General features: G+C 40.2%; 1 protein-coding gene across 3 annotated transcripts in view; it reads right to left on the bottom strand.

The window, feature by feature from the left end:
• GPD2 (glycerol-3-phosphate dehydrogenase 2) overlaps positions 1-20,552 on the bottom strand; it is a 217,682-nt gene that overhangs the window by 95,974 nt on the left and 101,156 nt on the right. For all 3 annotated transcript variants that reach the window (XR_013217808.1, XM_077272929.1, XM_077272930.1), the window contains exons 10-12: positions 7,577-7,711; positions 5,502-5,677; positions 2,077-2,208 (exon numbers count right to left, since the gene is read on the bottom strand). Coding sequence is in view for 2 of the 3 variants with exons in the window: in XM_077272929.1 (XP_077129044.1) it covers positions 2,077-2,208; positions 5,502-5,677; positions 7,577-7,711 (443 nt within the window). In the remaining variant the exon portion in view is untranslated. The remainder of the gene's footprint in view (positions 1-2,076; positions 2,209-5,501; positions 5,678-7,576; positions 7,712-20,552) is intronic.

Raw genomic sequence — 20,552 nt, forward strand, 5'->3', positions numbered from 1 at the left:
GGTGTGACATTTCCCAATTACTTTGTGACTGAATTAACGTGGATTCGACTAATGAAGTGAAGTAGATAAATAAATTTTATATGACCTAATTAACTGATCCCAGTGAAGGAATATGTGGGAAATAGTCATCCAGACAAATGTCTCCCTCATGAAATGGTCATACTGTCATGTCTCCAGTGAGGGGAAATTAATGCACGCCAAAATATGAGGCGCAATTCAGATAAACAGCTTCCGGAGCTAAAAACCAGGCCGGAGCAGTTTAAAGGGAATTGTCTCCAATGTTGCCGGGCCTGGTAAAATGTTAGAGAGCTTATTAATGTATTGGGGAAGAATATACACAGGGTATACAGAGAACAACCAAATCCTGTGTCTCGAATTCAGCTACCATGTGTTACTACCTTCAACCCTAGCAATGAGCTGATGGAAAGGAGTAACTAATGACTGCAGAATCAGACAACACATGGTTTGTTTGTAGTCTGTTACCATGGAGACACATAGGTCTGCAGACGGCAGTACCGTATTTAAAATCAATGCTATTTTCAAAATTGCTTCATTTTGTTATATGCATTGGATATAAAAATTTTGGGTTCAAAGATGGACACGTCTTTCAGTAATTTTCCATTTCCTTGATCTCCTTTTAGTGGGAACTTTTTCCTGAGCCCACTTCAGAAATGGGGTTTTGACACGCTCGGACCACAATCCCAACAGTTGGGTTTCTAGCTGGATTGTCAAATTGGACTTGGAAAAAAGGGAAAAGGTTTGTGTACATTTTTGATAGACAAAGTACTTTTTTGGTGCTCCTGGTTGAGTGGGTGTTATGGTGTAATTATAGGAGTCCGCAGAGTCTCAGACTACAGCCTCTCCTGCTATTACCAATGTGGAGAATCCTCAGTCTGAAAGTTATGGCGGCTTAATATCCAAGGATCACACTGGTGGCGTTTAACCTGAATCCATGAGAATGGAGTGCGGGATATGCACCATCACTACATTCATCATCTATGGGACGGCCAGAAAAACCAGAGCACTGTACTCGGCTATCTCCAACACGTCCATGGACAATGAATGAAGCAGTACGTCATGCCACCGTTCCATTCACAAAGGATCCCGTTCTTGGGATGACTGGGGGTCCTGGCGATCAACAAGTTATCTCATATCCAATGGATAGATGTAACCTGCCATGGTGAGAATGAACTTTAACTTATAATTTTATAACTTTACAAATACGAAACAGAAACCATATCCGTTATTAGGCTAGGGTCACAAGAGCATGTATTCGCTCATCCGAGAGAATCGGGCCAATTATGCCAATGACAATATGATCAGAGAGTGATCCGATTCTCCTGGATAAGGTAAAGATGGAGAAGAAAAATGTCTCCATGTTCTCCGTTATGTCATTCCGTGAAAATCGGACTCCACTCAGATGTCATTGAAGTGTAGTCTGATGTTTTCCACGGACTCATTGACTTGCATGGCCGAGTGCCATCCACATATCGGACCAAACTTGAGCATGAAGCAAAGACAATCAGACATGTACACGGCCTAATCGAGTAACATTGGTCAGAGTACGATCCGGGTCTTGTCGGATCGCAATCAGACCGAAAATACGGCCATGTGCACGAGCCCTTAAAGGAAATATGTCATCAGAAATTATTTGTTTATAAATCAGATTTTTTGCTACATTTATTTTTTAATTTACTTTTTTCATATCACAATTTTTATTAAAAAGAAAAAAAATTATAATGTTGCAATTTTCACAATGAACACTGATGGATTTAATCAGCAGGAAAGTGCCTATACATGCATGACATTAGTTTTAGGTATACAAGTTGAGGTATAGGTTCCTTTTAAACTCTTTATTTTTAATAAAAGATTGTGATAAGAGAATTTTTTTTTTGACAAAACTGTTAAAAAAACAAACATTTGACACAAAAATCTGAATTTAATCATTAGGTCATTTTCTGATTTAAGAGATTATACATTCAAAATTAACTTTTTTCGACTTCTAATTTATTTATTTTTTTCTTTCTATTTTTCCCTTCTAGGATTTTTCATTTTAAACATTTCACGATTACAAACCTCTGCTTCGATATACGGAAATTCAGAAACCAATCTCTTCCCCACAATTGGCCATCTCTTTCCAGTAACCTTAGCCAATTTGGCCACCTCGAAGGCCTTGTCACCGTAGGTGGCAGCCAGGTGCTGGGCAACCTGCAGGAGAGAATCAACAATTCACTGAGCATCTCGCTCCTCATCCTCCCTTCCTTCTGCTCGTCAGAGCACAGCAGGAAAAAAAGAGAAAAAAAAACGTACGCTACTTATGTCAGATTCCCAAAGCTTTTATCAAACAGACTGAAGAGGGTATTAAATCTTGATTGTGTGGGAGGAAACAACTTGTGTTGTGAACGCTTAGGCCAGCACTTATACTACTATATGCATGTATCAATGTAACTGTGACTAATGACGCGTCAACTACTTTTTGCAACTGTGATCACATTTAACGAATGTATTGTTGGAATTAGATGTCACGGAGATGGGACTGTCATGGAAATCACAAAGAAAGAAAGAAAGAAAAAAAAAAACAGCGGAATGCTAATTTCTGTAAGCGCGCTCGGCAGAGGAGACGGCGTTTGTCAAACAATTAAAACATTTCATACCTTCTGAAAATTAACACTGGCACAAAATTAGATGCAGATGAATTGTTCTGCTGCCTTAGCAATACGTGAAGAATGAGGTCACGTGGTTGTTGTTGGTGAACGCGAACGATCTCATGTGGACGATGGTTACTTTTAACCCATTGTCATGTTTCCCGTTACGGCAAATGGCGCCAACAATGGTGGCACCTTGCCTACTCCAATGTCTAGAATGGAGAGAGGCTCTGGCTTTGGTGGATCGATGTATTGCAAATAATGTCCAATGACTTCAAAGCAAGCAAAGTAATTGTTCCTTTTCAATGTAGGACATAAAAAATGTTCCAAGTAGAAAGTCTTGAGCGGACCATGTACACGAGAAAGCTGTAGGTGAGCATTCGTTTGGCAGATAGCCAAGTTTCCGCACTCCCCCATACACAAGTGCTTGGTTCAGCTGAGTGTTCATATGTTGTCAGAAGGGAGAGAGGAACAATGAAAGAATTAGGTGTTCAAATTCCCAATGGCCGATAATTTTCTTGCATGAAATCATCCATCGGGGAAAAAAATTAAAGGAATTTTCCAGGTATAAGAGTGGTGGACTGTACTAGCGCGATCCTACCACTGAAGTCACCAATCGTGTCATGTGTATAGTGTTCTGCGTATATCTTGGTAAAGTATAGTGTATGAGTAATGTAGAGTTAATAAATAAGTGTAACATGTATATTGTGAATAGACGGTGATATGGTAGTGTACAGCATAGAGTAAGATATAGATTAGGATTTAGGTCAACAGCCTTAGTTCATACTAGTATAGGATAGCAACTGTAGTTTGCTGGGACATAGGATAAGGTACAGTTAATGTTTGGCACTAGCCCAAAATGGGATGGGGTTAATGCTTGTATAAAACAGACTACGTCCTGATAGTTGGACAGATAGGGAAGTGCAGTAACTAAGGCTACTTTCACACTAGCAGTCGCTATGCGTCGTTTGGTTGGAAAAACGCATCCTGCAAAAGTGCTTGCAGGATGCGTTTTTTCACCATTGATTTGCATTAGCGTCGCATTGCGACGCTTTGCCACACGTCGCAACCGTCGTGCGACGGTTGCGCCGTGTTGTGGCGGACCGTCGACTGCAAAAAACGTTACATGTTTTGCTGCCGACGGACCGCCATTTCCGACCGCGCATGCGCAGCCGGAACTCCGCCCCCACCTCCCCGCACCTCACAATGGGGAGGCGGATGGGCTGGAAAAATGCATCCGTTGCCCCCATTGTGCGGCGCATTCACTGCTAGCTTCGGTACGTCGGCCCGACGCACTGCGACGGGCCGAGTACGATGCTAGTTTGAAAGTAGCCTAAGACAAGTCCAAGGGCAGTGGGCTGATGGCAGTAGCAAAGAGCAAGTTCATGGGAGGCCTTACTAGAATCCCTTGTGGACATTTCTGCAACGTCTAGACCTGAGGGCTCGGTATAGGTATGAGGAGGAGTAATTAATTCTCTGTCGAACGGATGGTAGCGTTAGAAATGGATTGAGCTAAGGAAACAAGGAACAAGGAGTGTTGTTCCCAATGCTGGGTGTTACCATCTGATGAACTTGAACTGTCCAGGAAACTGTTGTTGTTTAATATGAACTGTGGGTCCCCTGAGTTATGTGTGGTGGCTCCGGAAGATGGAGGCCTGGAAACAGTGGGGGCCTGTGGCCGTCACATGAGTGTGATGTACCCCACACTGGGCAGCACATTGGGACAGAAACAGTTTTCCTATAAAGTGCCGTGGCCATGTGAAGCAGCTGCTCGGTCATGGCTACTGCCCACGGTCAGTTTACACAGGCTTGGGATGACAAAGTGACTGCAGATCTTTGGATCCTCAAAGCATGCGCACTGCACAACATTAGGATACTATGGTGCCAGCGGCGAGAGCGGACAGTCATGTGTCCGGAAGCATTCAGACTAGATGTGCATGGCCTCACCCAATAGGAGTGAATTGAGTTAAGCAGTGCACGTCTAGTTGGATGATGACCGCATGTATGTAAATCTGGACAAACCCTTTAAATCTTAACAGGGTTGTGTCCAAAGTGCACTCCTAAAAATTAATGAGACCTAGTTTGCACATGCGTGTTGCATACTAGGGGTGTGAAAACTGGCATTTGGCACAATTCTATAGAACATGAAATCACTATTGAAGGACTACAGCGTGTGATGCACCATTATTGGTAAGCTAGCAAGGCCCGTATGATCGGTAGTTTTCTGCCCAAAAGGATGGTTCCCACCCCCCCCCCCAAGAACGGTAAAAGTATAACCGTCATTGCTCTACTGTTCTTATTTACTTTAGGTTTTTAAGATGGATTTTTTAACTCTCAGACTGCTGTAAAAAATAAATTAAACACCTTACTGATCCCACGTCACTCCTGCTCCAATGCTACCGTGGACCCCATGTTGGTCACCACTGTGATCAGTGATTGCCTGCAGGGGTCACATTCTGTCCAAACTAATCAGGAAGTATGGAGATCGCCATGAACAGTTGGTGCAGAAGGGACGAGCAATAGGCAAGATGAGTAGTATTTATGTTATTATTTTACCTTCCGTGGTTGGACAACCCCTTTAAGAAGTAGAGGTCAGTTGGAAGGGATTGTGGTCAAAGGCTCAGACCACACGGGGTTAGATTCTAGTTTGTAACTAAAAAACATAACATTTTTTATTTTTGATGCATGGGAGAAATGGTTGCCAAGATGGGCATATTCTTCAAGGTGGAGTTACCCTCTAACAGTGCCATCACTGGAGTTAGTGAGGTCTTTATGCAGAATGGTCTCGTTGTGCCATAATATTCTGAATACACAGACATCGAGAAAGCAAATAATAATCAGGTAAAAACAATTTACCTCGCTCTCTAATCCATAGTCCTGGACAAGACGAATATAAAGCGTAGGAGCCCAGTCTTTCCCACCCTCAAGAATGAGGCCAACAGTTTTGCAGGGCCCAGCTTTCAGGTTATGTGCTCTAATTGCTGCATTCAGGGTGTCCTCGGCCATGGAGCGATAGGTCGTCCACTTTCCACCTAATAGGATGTACCATATTGCCATTAAAGCAGATCGGCCACCAGATTTTACAATACAAACTGCATTAATTATTACTAGATATCATAGGTCTGATGGGACTGGTGTACTTATTTAGAAAACTAATGTCAGATTGGCTGTAAAAATCTGATATTTAATTAGCATTTAAGTAATCCAAATGTATTGAATCTCTGCCCGCCCAGCCTGACTAACAGAGGCAGCTTGTACTGAGCAGTGTGAGATCTAAGCAGCAGCAGGGAGGAGGGACATTGAGGAGCTGTTAATTAGGTTAGATGGGCAGATATTAAGGGAAAACTGAGAAATAGGATCTGACAGTCTTTCTGACATGGATTTTCACAATGAGTGTTCCAGCTTCATCAGACCCAAGAGAGCTAGCTACTAATGTCTGCAGTTTTTTATTGTTAAATCTACTGATGGAGCCGGTTAAGTCCTCCATAGTTTCTGACAGAATATCCTTAGATTCCTAATAGGCACTGGATGTATCATTAGCTTATAAATACCAAAAAAGTCTGAGTCTGACAAATATCTAAAGACCCAAACTAATACAAATGTAAAACCGTCAAAATATTTATTAATAATAATAATAAAAATATCTTCTGAATAATCATTTAGATAAAATCAGGTAGATAAAAAAATACGGTCACAATAACATTAAAAATAAACCAGCAAATGTGTCTTTTTTCTTTGCTACGCTCATGCTTGTTTAGTTTATATTGTCTTAAGGAACCAGATATCTCCATCACCCCCCAAGAGTACTGTTTAAAAACAGAGTTAGAAACTGCAGCCGCATCTCCCTCCTTCCCCTATCCTCACACTCTATTTACTGCATTAATAGACATTAGTTTGCAATGATCGTAGAGGTTTCTGTACATTTACAACTGAAAAAAAAAGAGGCTCTTGGGGGTGAATAAAATGCCAATTTGCCTTATATAATTATATGTACTGCTGATTTAAAGACACTTAAGAACCTTCTCTGCCCCGAATCCCCCTCACATGACCGTTCTGGAGAGCGGAGAAAGCCGCTGCCAGACAGTTCATCTGGGAGAATGAAAGGATCAGACATTAACTCAAACTGTCCAGTCCTTTTCTGCAATAAGATTATCTGCCAGGAATGGTCTGGAGATATACAGTAGACAGTTGTCCTATCTTATATAGTAATATTGAAGCAAGCATGTTGGATGTATGTAGAAAGACATAAAATTTGCCACAGTAGAAACATGCATAAAGGACTTATAGGGACCAGCTGCCAACAATAGTAATCAAGAAAAGAGGAAAAGAATAAGCAGCCATATAGTCCCATAAAATGTAAACTTTATTGAACAACATTAAAACCACCAAATCAAAATACAATGGTGCAAATAGGGGAATAAACATGCGTTCTAATGACCATAGCTGATGGGCCGGGACACCAACGCAAACCCTGCTATAACATAGTATTAGGCCACATTATGATGGATACTCATGATGAAGAAGCTGCGTGCTCCGAAACGCGCGTCGGGGTCGGGCTCGGTCACCCATCTACCCTGCACATACTAGGTATGTATCCATGCCTGATGGCTGTTATCATTTCTATTAAAGCTGCGGCACTGGTCCAATATTTATTTTGCAGCTATGGGTATCCATCATAATGTGGCCTAATACTATGTTATAGCATTGGTGTCCCGGCCCGTCAGCTAGTTGTCCTATCTTGTGGATCAGAGGACCATCTAATGTATATCGAGAAGTCCCGACTCTCCCCGACAGATTATTATAAGAGCCTTAAACAGATTTGGACTTCAAAATGAAACACTCATCAATGAAAAACACAGAAAAAAGAACAAATAAAAGACAAGTCCCTCAGTTTAGTCACATGATACTAAGATGTAAGAAGACGGAGTTACCTGCTATGGTGACGAGACCGCTCTCGCTAACATCAACCACGTGGTTACGAGATATGGACTGGGTGTCTGTAGAGTTGGGATTTGTGACCAGAGGACGTATGCCGCTCCAGGCAGCGAGAACGTCACCCCGGCGAACTGTGAACAAAACCACAGGTTACACTAAACCTCCGATCACTGCTCTAATGCGACCGGATAAGTAAACGGCAGCAAATAAAAGGGAAAGAAAAGAAAGGTTTCAATTTAGGTCAATGCTTCCCACCGTCCAACTATAAAGTAAGAGGTTTAACTAATGTAATTCTTTAAAGAACAAAAATGTGCACACAGGTGAAAAAAAAAGTACCGTAAACTATTTTTAGTTGTATTTTTGTTCCAATCTGATTAAAATATGTACACAGAACTAGAATGTCCTCCCCTGACAAAGCCCACATAGCCATCAACATATAAACGTGTTTTTCTTGGTAAGTTCATAAAAGTATTATAAAGTGATGCAATAAATGTTCCACAACTACAAAAAAATAAAAATTATAATATGAATATATATATATATATATATCTATATATATATATCTATATATATATATATATATATATATATATATATATATCTATATATATATATATATCTATATATATATATATATATATATATATATATATATATATATATATATATATATATATATATATATATACTGGATGGTGGCCCGATTCTAACGCATCGGGTATTCTAGAATATGCATGTCCACGTAGTATATTGCCCAGCCACGTAGTATATTACCCAGCCACATAGTATATTACCCAGCCACATAGTATATTGCCCAGCCACGTAGTATATTGCCCAGTTACGTAGTATACAGCACAGAGCCACGTAGTACATTGCCCAGTCACGTAGTGTATTATATATATATATATACGGTATATATATATATATATATATATATATATATATATATATATATATATATATATATATATATATATATACACACATAATGTAAAATGAAACTTGCAAAAATGCTTCCTTCGATTCTTGACCTGACCATGAAATTATACTGAATCAATCTCATGGAAAATTCTAATGAAATGGATGTAAAGCAGCTATCTAGGATTCTCCTGTCCCCGTACTGAGGCTTATTTAGTTCAGTATTTTTTTTTTATTTACTTTTTGCCACTGGAATTTAAGGTTGCTTACACTAATTTTTCTCCAATCACTAATTTTATGGTGAGCTAATTATCTAGCTGGTTAGAAAGGAGGGTCAGCGAGAATGCTAGAACTTCACTAGATCATTCCCTATTGTGCTGCCGAGTGCTGCAGTCAGCCATTCCGGTTTTCTAGTGGCCCCACAGAGTGAATGGAGGGGATCTGACCGGTCTGACCATTTTTTAAGGAAAATAAAAATGTCTCTGTCGGAAATAAAAAGATGCCCTGTTCTGCAGATCGGTGTGGGTCTTATCAGTCACACCCCCATTGATCGATGTCATACCGGTTTTAACTTGACAACCCCTTTAATTTGAAGTTTGTCTTGATGACCAATTCTGTTTAAAGGAGTCTGGTCATATGTGGTAATAGTTATCTATAGGCTACATCACACATGGCTGGTAGATGGGAAGCCCCACTCCTGTAAACACTTTAACCCTTGTTTTACATCAATGGATGACAGTGGCCAAATAGCGGAGAACAAAGAGAATGCACTCGACCCAATCACGGCTCTTCCCTCCTTTCCCAGCCTTGGTTGGACATTTGCTGGATATAATGGGGTCTTGGATCCCCCCTTACTCCCAATAGTTTCAACTTATCAAATATCTTTGACACGTTTTATGGTTACACTATAATTTTCTGTGGATAAAATTCCTCCTTTCGACTATGTTCACACATTGTGTTTTTACTGCGTTTTTTTTTTTTGCTGTTTTTTTTTTTTAATGGACATTTTAAGCTGCGTTTTACAGTGCCAGGAAAAGCTATGAGATTTCAGAAATCTCATGCACACACATTGGTTTTTTTTTCCCCATTGGAAAACTGCTGCGTTTTTAAAAGCTGCAGCATGTCCCCCCTTTCAGGGTTTTTTTCCCCCATAGAAAGCAATGGGCACATGCAAGAAACGAAGCAAAAAAACGCAGTTATCAGGTATTGCTGCGTTTTTGGTGCAAGAAACTAAGGAAATCGCATCATGTTTTTTGGGGTGCTCTAAACTTTATCAGCTTGCAAAAGAGAGAATAAAAACGCAGCAAAAAAGCGAAAAAAGTGCTTTTTGTAAGGAGCTTCTTTGCTGCCAAGAGAGCAAGCTTTGCCTGCAGAAAAAAAAAAAACACAGCAAAAACGCAACATGTGAACATGGCCTAATAATGCTGGCACACAGGGTAAACGGCTGTCTTGGAAGTCTCGGCATTCCGCAGTATCACAATTTTAATGGTTTCACATTATTATTTATTATTATTATTATTATTAATAACAAACAACTTTATTCCTAACCCATGTAGAGCCATTTGATGCCAGATTGGATTCTCTCCCTCGCGTCCAATCTTATAGCTACTCTTAAGTGATCTACGTGAAATCTATCCTAAAATCTTATTATGAACCGGACAATTAGATGAATAAAGACGTTCATGTTACATCTAAAATATTTTTGGCCTCGGGCAGCATGTGATATTTTTGTACCATTGGAAAAAGGCAGGAAACATGTCTCCCGTCATTTGGTAAAATCTCCTATATTATGAAGGTAACTTGAGGCAAATCAGAAGTTCACGGGAAGATTTCCTGGTGTAGCTGCCTCTACCAATTATCATTGACAAGGTCTAACTCTGACCCTTACGCTTGACCACATGGATCAACTGGGCCATAGGGTTTCCTACATTGCCAAGGATAGAAGAGTCCGCGAAGATGATACACAAATAGATTTTTCCTTAAAGTACAGTATAATAAAGAATTGCGTGTAAAATAAATAAACAAACATGAAAAAATAAATTCTAAAATTTAATAACAGAGGATAACATCCTCGATAGCAGGTGTAAATGGCTACTATCATCTCGACATGTCATCTTTGTTACCGGATTGGTTGGCATGAGAAGAACTACCATCCTGCCCTTCCAAGCATTTGGTAAATTTGCTTATGATTAAAGTTGAGCAAATATGTTCAGAATCGGTTGCCAAATCTGAATTTGCCATATTCGTGCCATATTGGTACTTTATTTGTGCCGAATTTATGTTTGATGATCGGATCCAAACATATTCGGCCATTTCTACTCCCATTGACTCCAATGACGTTCTGGTGTGTTCGGCGAATATTGCAAAAACAATATTCGTCACCGATCATAACCGGAATCAAATTTTGGAAAATTAGCTCAACTCTACTTACGGTATAATCCCCATGGCTAGGAATTTTCGGTAGCAAATCCATAAGCTGGTAGCTCGTAGCTAATGGATTTGCTACAAAAAATCCCTAGCCATGAGGATCATAAGCAAATTTGCAAATTGGGAGAATAATGTTGGTCATGTACTCCTGATCCTTGGAGCCCTGATGGCAATGCATCCCTGGCCAACCGCTGGTCTCTAGAAAACCAGCATCTGGCGACGATGAGTTTTCTCACACTTTACGACTAGTGATGAGCGAGTATACTCGTTGCTCGGGTTTTCCCGAGCACGCTCGGGTGGTCTCCGAGTATTTGTGAGTGCTCGGAGATTTAGTTTTCTTCGCTGCAGCTGAATGATTTACAGCTATTAGCCAGCCTGAGTACATGTGGGGGTTGCCTGGTTGCTAGGGAATCCCCACATGTAATCAAGCTGGCTACGAGCAACGAGTATACTCGCTCATCACTAGTAACAACCAGTCATTGCGGGGTCCAGGAAAACATTGGAAGGGGATCACCAAGGTAAATGTGTTTAGTTTCTTTGTTAATTTTTTTGTTTGTTTGTTTTAACCTTGAGTCAAGTTCTTTTGTTTATTAAAGTTTGGATTGCTTTTATGATTTCTGTAACTGTGGATTTTGCTAGGGACTGGAGCGTATTCTGAAGCCAAGTGAAATCAGCATCAAATTTTGTCATTTTTTTGGAAAATACGCAAAAACTTTGAAAATTTACAAAAAATCCATAACAAATTAAAGTGCAGTAGATTTAAAAAAAAAAACAACAAAAAAAACACATGGGTCAATTTCTAGAGGGATAATCAATAACACAAGTTTCTGCAATATGATCCAAAAAGTCCACCCTGATTCTTATCAATTTGCAAAATTAAAATCAATTTTTTTAAATTTGTCCCCAGTGAGAAGAGTCAGAGGTAGAGGCAGGGGCCGTCTTCCAGCCTCCAGTTAAAGTCGCCTAAATGAAGTGCTAATCACGGAAATAAAAGAGCGTATTACATTTATAAACGAATGGAAGTGGAAATAGCTGCTTACGAGACATTATAATTAAACAGCTGGAACCTATCCAAGCCTGTGTAAGTCGATAACCTTGGCACGGTGTCTGGCAGGGGAAGGCAGGTCTGCGCGCAGTTGATATGGCTAGCGTGGCTGTTCATTCAATAACAGGCAATCTATAAACACAGCTAATTGCATAAGTGAAAAACAGCATGCGACTATGGCGGGCATTCGACTGCCGAGCGGGGAGGAAAAATAGCATGCATCCAATGCCAGGCTCCGCGCCGCAGCAGATACCCGACCAGGAGCGTCATAAATCAGACAAAATGACCCTTATAACGTTTGTTAATTCGGACGCATGAACCTCCCTCCCCCCACTGACATTTCCACAGGAGATTAAATCAAACACCTTTTTTTAGTTCCATGTCTGACTGTAAAAGTCTGTGTTACGTGTAGATACTTTCCATTTTATTTTTCTCAGGGTTACAGTTTGTTTTCACAAACGAGAGCAGACACAGTCTGACAAAGAGGAAGAGATAGGGGGGAAAGTCACATTTACTAACAATGAGGTTCATGTATCAATATATGGCTTGGAGAATAAAAGACATCTTAATCAATGTTGTCCAGGGGAGAGCTGGGTGTGGGCTTGGACCCTAGGAATAAAGGTCATAGGCCCCTTATTAACCACTGCGTCAGGTGCAGAGGAGGCAGTCACAGTCTGGCCCTGAAGGAGCAGAACGGCCCCTCCGTCACACAAGGAGGCACGCTTATGGGAAATGCCACATGGTATTCGGGGCCCTGTTAAAAGATTTTGCACTGAGGTCCAGGAACTTCACCTCTACATATAAGTTTGAGTTAAAAAATTATCAAAAGCAACTTTTTTTTTTTTTTTTTAAAGGTCTTTTAAGGTGGAGTTATTTTCTTGCTTTTGTTTTTTCCTTCCCTTTTTCCAAGAGTCACAACTATTTTTTTTTTTTTTTTAAATCTTCTCATCAACATTGCAATACGAAGACTTGTTTTTTTTTCCAGGATGAATTTTCATTCACTTTACAATATAATGAAAATAGGTAAAAAAAAATCCAAACTGGGTCAATTGGTGGAAAAAAATGTATTACTGCCATTATTTTTTTTAATGACGTTCATTGTGCAGTAGAAATTATCTGGCGAATGATTCTCCAGGTCAGTACAAATACTGCAATTCCAAATTAGTATATTAGCGGTTAAAACATTCTTTTTACTACCGTAAGTTTTCTATCAATGGGTCTGTATGAGGGCTTGTTTTTAGTTTTTTGTTTTTTTTTCCATGATGGGCAGTAGTTTTTATTGGTACCATTGTGGGGTCATTTTTTTTACTATTTTTTTTAGGGGGGGGGGGGGGGGTGAGAGGAGTAATGCAGATTGACAAAGATGCAAACTCAGGCTTTTTAAAATTAAATTTATGGAATTTACCATACTGATTAATTGATTTTATCATTTCATAGATCACACTATTACTGGTGCAGTGCTACCAAACATAATATTCATTTTTATTGTATTTCCTTATCATTAAATTGGGAAAAGATTTTATAGATTTGTTTTATATGAAAAAACAACAACTTTTTTTTTATTAACTTACACGTTTTAAGTCCCTACTGCGATCATTTAATTTCTTGTACCATAAACAAAACGATGAGCTCCTATGAAGATCAGCTGGGGGTTGAGCTTCATGGAAATACATGGCAACAACTGGGGCAAACAGTAGATGTCTGGCTGCCACAGTAACAGTCGGCACAATGCAATTTCTTTCGGACACGCGGGTCTATCACAACCACTTCGATTCTACTTTTAGAGATCGATAGTGTCATATATCGGGTTAAACACCAGAGATTGAAACCAAGTGCGGTGGCTCCTAACACTCGCACCCCACATAGGACATTATATATCGGGAAGAGGTTAAAGTCTAAGGACTGTTCTTCTACCTAAAGTAGTTCTCCCTAGTCATCGGAAACGATGCTCTGCCCTAATGCTCGAAGGGTTAATGCTCCGTCCTGGGGTAATATTACCACTAAAACTCTACCTATTCTATTATCTCATATGGTTGCACTTGGATATTTGTCTTTTGCAATAACTGCATCCTTCATATCAAATCTGTTATGGGTCTAACCAATGTCTTCTATCTGTGATCTACTGAAATCGAATATCTACCTATTATACTATCCAATTCTACCCGTCGATCACCAAACCACTCTAGAAACTCCCTACTTAAAGTCTATCAACTTTGTGGCTAAGAATAGGCTTAAAGTATTTCACCTTCCTAAAAAATACAAGTTGAAACAATCTACAGTGCTATTTAGGAAAACTGAAAATATCTAGCAGGAAAATACAAAAGGAAGGTGAGGAATTAAAAATATATGACCTAAAATATACATAAATAATTATTCTGTCTTAAAAAAAATAAGGAATTCAGACGGAGCCCCTGAAGAAGCCATTCTGTATAATGGGACAGGAAGTCATTTTGGTCTGTGTTTGATTCCTGATCTGGTAAAGTCTGACATTTTCTTTTTAGGAGACCACAACATTGTGGTAGAGTGTCCTTTTGTATCCACCTAAAAAGGACATCAATGCAATAGAGGTCTAAAGGAATCCATAGAAGCTCAGACCTGCCCCATTATACTGAATGGCTTCTTCAGGGGTTACATCTGTAATCTATTTTTGGGGATTTAGATGATACCGCAATGCAAGTGCTCATCAAAGAGCACAATATGAATGTGTCCCTAGCTTAATATCTATCAATTTATGTATCTCATCTATTTATCAATTTATTTATTATGTATCATCTAATCTCTCTCTATTCAAATATCTAATCTATCAAATATCCCTACCTATCGGATATCTTTTGATTTAGTGTATATAGATCAAATGTGGGTCTAAGAATAGCAGTAAAGCGATCCAACTAGCTGAAAAGACAAATTGGAACAATCTGGAGCACTATTAGCATGTAGGAAACTGAAGAAGTCTAGAAGAATATACAGTAGGAAGTCATTTACATATTCCTTACAATTAATCAACCCCAGAAAAACCAAGGAATTAAAAGAATTAAATCCAAAAAAACAGAGGAATGATTTTTCCGACAGGTCAAAAGTTCTTGTTATGGGAAACAGACAACAATACATTATTATCTCTACAATCAAAAATATTCTAGAACGTGAGGAAAACTGCAAGTGTCCGACATACCAATGGTCATATTACATCAGATTGGTATATCTTCTAGCGTTAAAACCAGTCATGGGAGAATTGGAGTAAATGGACTGTGTGCTCATTACAATCACAGGAGACCACTACGCCAGATAATAGCCAACTCTTCTGAGGGTGCAGGAGGCTTCCCGGACATCCCAGGAGAGCGGGCACCACTGATTACAAATCGGTTTCCTACAGTAACATACTTCTCGGGCCGGTTTAAACACATCTGAGTTTCAGATTCTGTGGTCAGGGTGCAATGTCCGGACCCAACGTGGGTCTACTGAGCTCAATAGCCTTTTGGATTCCATTGTGGTTGTGGAGTATCGGGTCAAGAGTCCATCGGCGGATCTATACATTGCTGTCTGTACACGGACCATGAAAACCTGATGTGTGGAACCAGTTATAGGATAATTTCACCAGCTGTGTCGTTAGTACGTTTTTACTGGAGTGGAACAATTCAAGGAAAAGTATTATAGAAACACGTCACCACTTCTGTATTTATCACCCACTCCTGGTTTTGGCTTACAAATACTGATGTAAAATACTGACCCAATGCTGAACGTGTGAACGTGGCCTTACTGTGAAAAATACAAGATGAGATGGCAATTTCAATTCAATCCAAACTAAATTCAATCAGAATTGAATGTAACACAATTATTGTTGAATGTTGCATATAAATCTCCGAGATCTGTCCAAACCTCAAAGCATAATAAACGGAGGGAAGAGGTAAAATACATTTAAAAAACCCACATTATACGTACCTGTCTTCTCATGCCACCTTCTGGACCGAGGACTCAGTGTTGGAGAAAAGTCAGCGCATTGGCCTCGGCTCAAAAACAAAGTAAGACACCCGGGTGGAAAACCAGGAGACTAACGACAGAGAAGTTACATGGGAGTCTAGGACTGCCTCTCAAAAGAATTCAGGAAGATGGCGGCTGAAAATTTAGGATTCCAAATTTTGGGGACTAATTTGATTTGTTACAAATCGATTCTATGATGCCTGGAACAAAACACAAAAAGCTTGTCATCTACATAAGAAGACATCACAGGTATCGATGGACAGGACCGGGTTGTGATGTTCTAGGATGACGGCACAATGTAGCCACGCTAGGATGAGCCATCACTAATCATTGCACGTGACAAGAGAAAGGGGGGCAGTTATAAGTTTTGGATCATTTACATCACCTTTAAATGAAGGTTGGTGGTGACCATAGCATCCAAAATGACAGCATCCTTGACTGCAGAGCAATTAAACACTGCTGGAGGCTGCATTACCGAGATAATGGCATCATTACAGCACGGATTATGGTTTCCTTTTTTTTTTTTTTTTTTTTTTTTTTTAATCATATAAATGGTTAAAGCAGCCTATATATGATCTCGATGGAGTCATTGAATGGTGGATCTCCCAAATAAAAACATCTTATGTGATCATTCTGAAAAAAAATTTTTGGGTGGGAGGGTTGGTCCTGGTGATTCTGAGTGCTATAAACCCAATATGACCAGTTGTATCATTGGGAAAACCCATACATTCCACATAAATGCAGTGTTTGCTGATGGTTACTGCTCCAGCTAGAAGAAGCGATTCTTAGTAGACTCCCTCAAAATTCCACAATATGTCATCATGGCGATCCACTGCTTGGGACCCCCCTCTACGAGTCAGAATAAGGAGAAGCCCTCTGTACCGGTCTGTCATTGTAAATTTGTTTACTGTGAATATTTATAACTCTGTACGTAACCCCTTTCTCATGTACAGCACCATGGAATTAATGGTAATATACACTCACCGGCCACTTTATTAGGTACACCATGCTAGTAATGGGTTGGACCCCTTTTGCCTTCAGAACTGCCTCAATTCTTCGTGGCATAGATTCAACAAGGTGCTGGAAGCATTCCTCAGAGATTTTGGTCCATATTGACATGATGGCATCACACAGTTGCCGCAGATTTGTCGGCTGCACATCCCAAAGATGCTCCATACAAGGCAGGATGGATCCATGCTTTCATGTTGTTTACGCCAAATTCTGACCCTACCATCCGAATGTCGCAGCAGAAATCGAGACTCATCAGACCAAGCAACGTTTTTCCAATCTTCTACTGTCCAATTTCGATGAGCTTGTACAAATTGTAGCCTCAGTTTCCTGTTCTTAGCTGAAAGGAGTGGTACCCGGTGTGGTCTTCTGCTGCTGTAGCCCATCTGCCTCAAAGTTCGACGCACTGTGCGTTCAGAGATGCTCTTAGGCCTACCTTGGTTGTAACGGGTGGCGATTTGAGTCACTGTTGCCTTTCTATCAGCTCGAACCAGTCTGCCCATTCTCCTCTGACCTCTGGCATCAACAAGGCATTTCCGCCCACAGAACTGCCGCTCACTGGATTTTTTTTCTTTTTCGGACCATTCTCTGTAAACCCTAGAGATGGTTGTGCGTGAAAATCCCAGTAGATCAGCAGTTTCTGAAATACTCAGACCAGCCCTTCTGGCACCAACAACCATGCCACGTTCAAAGGCACTCAAATCACCTTTCTTCCCCATACTGATGCTCGGTTTGAACTGCAGGAGATTGTCTTGACCATGTCTACATGCCTAAATGCACTGAGTTGCCGCCATGTGATTGGCTGATTAGAAATTAAGTGTTAACAAGAAGTTGGACAGGTGTACCTAATAAAGTGGCCAGTGAGTGTATAAATAAATAATAATAAAATAATAATAAGAGCAGCCCCTGTTCTTGAAAACCTGACCATCATTTATTACATGGTTAGAATGATGGATAAATGTTAGAATAATAATAATAATAATAATTTTATTTATATAGCGCGAACATATTCCGCAGCGCTTTACAACTTACGATTTGTCTCAGCATTTTGGCTCCTTCTCCTTATTTTTGTATTATTACCAACTACGCCCTGGTCCCTGGTGCAAATAAAACTTCATCTATTGTGGAAACAGTGTATCACAATAAAGAACAAGCAGATATATTTTTTCTTTTATGCTGGCAACAAAACAAAAACAAAACACATTTCGACTCATTTCCCAAGTCTTTTTCACGTAGTCGCGGCACAAGAAAGTGATCGTGGATAAAGCTGTGGAGAGAGCAGCGGCACAAGAGGTGTCCACGCACACTATACAATGTCATACGCTTATGCTCAGGCTTATCCCCTATCACTTTCTTGTGCTGCGACTACGTGAAAAAGACTTGGGAAGGCGAAACGTTATTTTTTTTCATCTATTGTGGAAACCGTGTACCACAATAAAGAACTTTTATTGGAACCCATCCAAGAGCGTGAAGAGAATAGGATTTATCTATCTCCTCATGGACCATTTCATTTTGAATAACCTCAATTCACAGGTAAAATCTTTCTTTAATAAATATAGATTTCCCAATACTGAGATAGGAGATAACAGTTGGTGCTCGTAAAGTTCTATGGAGAGGGGAAGAGAGAGGGGATAGAGGCAGGCAGAGGCATTCTGCTACATGTTCCCCTGAATGAAAGATACTTTAAAAGGAGGCTGATGGGACCACCAGAGTAATGGTGCTGGAGGGGGTACTAAAGGGGGAATTATTTTTATCCATTTTTCTGTATTCAGACAATTTTTATTAGAGACCCCCCCCCCCCCCACCGCCCCCTTTTAAATATGAACCAGCTTCCAACTGGATTGCTGTGATTTGCATTTGTACGCATTTCTATTTTTTTTTTTTTTTTTACACCCAGGTGATATAAGGAAAGAAAATGTAAAAAAAAATAAAATAATAAAAACACCCAGCACACATCCACCCCCAGATCTACATTTGATGCCCCACATTTAGATCACTTCCTTTATAACAGTTTCCTCTTTCCAGGATTTCTCTGTGCCGCTGACCTAAATTTAGCTAACCTAAAAATAAAATGATAATTCCAGCAAGGGAAAAAAAAAAAAATGCAAAAGTTCTAAATATCACAGACATAAAATAACATCAGAAAGTCTTGATGATATCATCTAGCACTGCGCACATCAGCACAGTACGGAAAGATCGTCTCGCGCTGCCCCACAACGTCTTCTGTTTGTAAAGGCACCAGGAAACCCACACCGTGATAAATACAAAACGTTCTTCTACGTGTCAAGAGAATGTGAAAAACAGAAGTGTAGTAAAGTCCTGTGTAACACTGTGGGTGGGAACCATCATACAAAAAAAAAATATTAACAATGATAAAGGAACAATCCAGACAAAACTGATTATCACTGCTGGACTAGGTGTCACGTGCACACCAGTCCGGCTAATCTGTGTAGCCTCGAGGAGGAGAACTCCTTACGGTCATTTAGATCCCACCCGTTTAACCTCTTAACTTCCTAATGACCGTGGCATATAAGCAGTTGCACAGAGGGAGAAAGCTCCTTCTGTCACCCACCAGCAACCACTGTAATCAGTGATTTCAAAATATATAATCGTGTCCTCGAGGCCCAAGGATGCCCTTCGTAGTTAAGGAGTTAAAGAACAATACCCAAAAAAAAAAAAATTGTTTTTCTTCCCCCCACATCCAACACAAATCATAGACTGCAATGCTTGTAAGAAAACAGCGATGTGGTCACCCAAGTGCAAAACACCCCAAACTGAAAGCCATGGTCGCGGATGGATCCAGTGGGGGTAATCGACTAGATGACGGCTTCCACCGCAGGGGCGGAGCGCACAACAGGAGAAAGGTACTTTGGCCAAAAATAGAACGGAATGAAAGATTGCTGTCACCTTAAAGGATACCGATGAAATGGCAAATTGCTGTCATAAAGAACACATTGAATAATTGCTCGCTTCTTATTCACCACTTCGCCAGAGAAGATGAGCGATACTTTTTTTTTTGCCTGTGTTTGCATTTGATAAGTGCGAATAACATACCGAGCACATTTTGCAGAAAAGTAAACTCATTATGCTAATCACAGAAATTAGCAGCACCCTTCTCAGCGCAGAAGGCACATGTCATGGAGCGCTCCGAAACTTAACATGTAGGGAAGTCATAAAAATGTGTAAAATGTCTGCACAGGAAGAATAAAACCAGGAATAAATGATAAATGTGATAACTCTCGCCTCTAAATTCGGTAGCATTTTCTACAGGATCCTGAAGAGGGCAGTCTTGCAGAAATCCTGCAGGGGACACAGGGGTTAATCTCCTGCTGATCTGTTCTATTTCCAGCTAAGTAATGAATAAGAGGACAGTGCTTAATGAAAAGGGGTGGAGCCAACAATCTTTTTCTCCTACTGCAGGCAGAGCAGAGGGGAGAGGCTCCTGCTGCAGCCAGCTGTCTTATAGCCAGTCGGAAGCCTATGGGAGGCCTTGGAGGGCCCCCTCCCCGGCAAGGTTGAACTTCTAGAACACAAAGTAAATTTATTTCTAAATACTTTTAAAGGGAATCTGTTTTTTTTTCCTATGTAATCTGACAGAA

Source organism: Ranitomeya variabilis, chromosome 7, assembly GCF_051348905.1.
Source record: "Ranitomeya variabilis isolate aRanVar5 chromosome 7, aRanVar5.hap1, whole genome shotgun sequence".
NCBI lineage: Eukaryota > Metazoa > Chordata > Amphibia > Anura > Dendrobatidae > Ranitomeya > Ranitomeya variabilis.